Genomic DNA, 1,556 nt, shown 5'->3' with positions numbered 1-1,556 from the left:
GTGTACTCAGACCAGTAATATTTGGAGTCACAGGTTTTTGCCATGAATATTTGTGGGTCAGAAGATAAAAAGTTTGGGAACCACTGACCTATATGAGTAATTTGGTCATAACAAAATTTTCACAAGCTGGCACAAGTTCTCTAAAACGTTATAGTGTGACAGGGCCTTAAAATGCTATTTTTTATCATATCAAGCTGTTATTTTTGGTATTTTTCATTGACTCATCTGAAAACAGTTTTAAAAATTGTGTTTTTGTGAAAGGCAGGTAATAACGAAGTGCCTAAAAATCCATTAAAAATCTATTCTTCACTAAGTTGGTTGTATGTTTTGACACATAACCTCGTTCATCCTGTGAGTTTTGGATCATTTTTACTGGTCAGATGACTGGAGCAAAGCAAATGAGAGCAGATAAAGGCATAGCATTCCTTCAATGAATGAATATCACAGATTACCTTTCATCTCAGGTTTTGAGATGTGGTTCGTGAGGTATTTGAGTAAAGGATAATTTTTTTAACGCTGGTTGACTTTGGTAGCCAGCTTGAATCAGATCAACTCCAAAGGTTTATATTTTGTGCACCCAAGCAGCTGATTACTTTGTGCATGTTTTAATAAAACTCATTCAGTTCATGGGATATTTTGGTAACAGAGTGAAATGTGCAAAACATCATTATCTGCCTTTTGGTGGCAGAGGACAACAAAACAAAAACATACTTCTTAAAAAAAGACAACAATCATGAAGGAAAAAGAAGATAAAGTTCAAATAAAATCTTAGGACATTAAGAAAACACTGATGAAGGTCACTTTGAAGGAGTTTAAGAAATTCTGGCTCCTTAGGAGCACAATATGAACGATGAATCAAAACTTCTGAACGAACATCACACTAAATATGAACAAATCAAGTCTTGGTTTTGTTTATATATGACCCCTTTTACCTCTGTTTGATTCTTGAAAGACCACAGACTTCCCTAGTTCAACTCCCAGCCTCCTGCAAACAAGAACAGTTTGTATCTGCAGGTATTCTGTCAACTTAATGAGTCAAAACATTTAAGGAATCACTGTTTCTAATCACATGTACCACCTGATATAATTGTATGGTGGCTTAGACTAGCTACAAAACAAAACACGCCATGACAGATTTGCTACATATCTAGCAGGCTAGTAGTAAATATTAGGAGCTCACTCTGTGATCTTCTTTGCCAGTTCTGTGCACGCTGCGGACGAATTGGCGGAAAAGACGCGGTATCCAGTTTTAGCGACGTTCATTCTTGAATTAAAGCCTTTATTTTTAGGTTCCTTATCAGTAGCGCCACCTTCCTTAGAGCCGGTCTGACTGCGTTGTTTTGTCTCTCTTTGAGCTAACCGCTGCCGCTCGCTAGCCCGAAGAGGTGAATTACACGAAAGGACCGACAATTGTTGCGGCACAAACTGAACGAAAACACGGCCACAAATAAAACACATTAACGTTCGTGTGTCTGCTGACTCGTRGTATTAACATTTGCAGACAGATAAATGACCATGTCTAACAGGTTGCGCGATAATCTATTAGCTTTCTAAAA

The 1,556-nt window shown here is 37.6% G+C and overlaps 1 protein-coding gene across 2 annotated transcripts in view; it reads right to left on the bottom strand.

The window, feature by feature from the left end:
- LOC106533983 (phosphoribosyl pyrophosphate synthase-associated protein 1) overlaps window positions 1-1,556 on the bottom strand; it is a 12,895-nt gene extending 11,339 nt beyond the window's left edge. The window contains exons 1-2 of one of the 2 annotated variants that reach the window (XM_014030470.1): window positions 1,181-1,556; window positions 933-985 (exon numbers count right to left, since the gene is read on the bottom strand). In XM_014030470.1, coding sequence (XP_013885924.1) covers window positions 933-985; window positions 1,181-1,458 — 331 coding nt within the window. In that variant the 5' untranslated portion in view covers window positions 1,459-1,556. The remainder of the gene's footprint in view (window positions 1-932; window positions 986-1,180) is intronic. The other variant, XM_014030471.1, reaches the window with a different exon arrangement.

Source organism: Austrofundulus limnaeus, unplaced genomic scaffold, assembly GCF_001266775.1.
Source record: "Austrofundulus limnaeus strain Quisiro unplaced genomic scaffold, Austrofundulus_limnaeus-1.0 Scaffold1067, whole genome shotgun sequence".
Taxonomy (NCBI): domain Eukaryota; kingdom Metazoa; phylum Chordata; class Actinopteri; order Cyprinodontiformes; family Rivulidae; genus Austrofundulus; species Austrofundulus limnaeus.
This window is presented reverse-complemented; position numbering and strand designations above follow the sequence as displayed.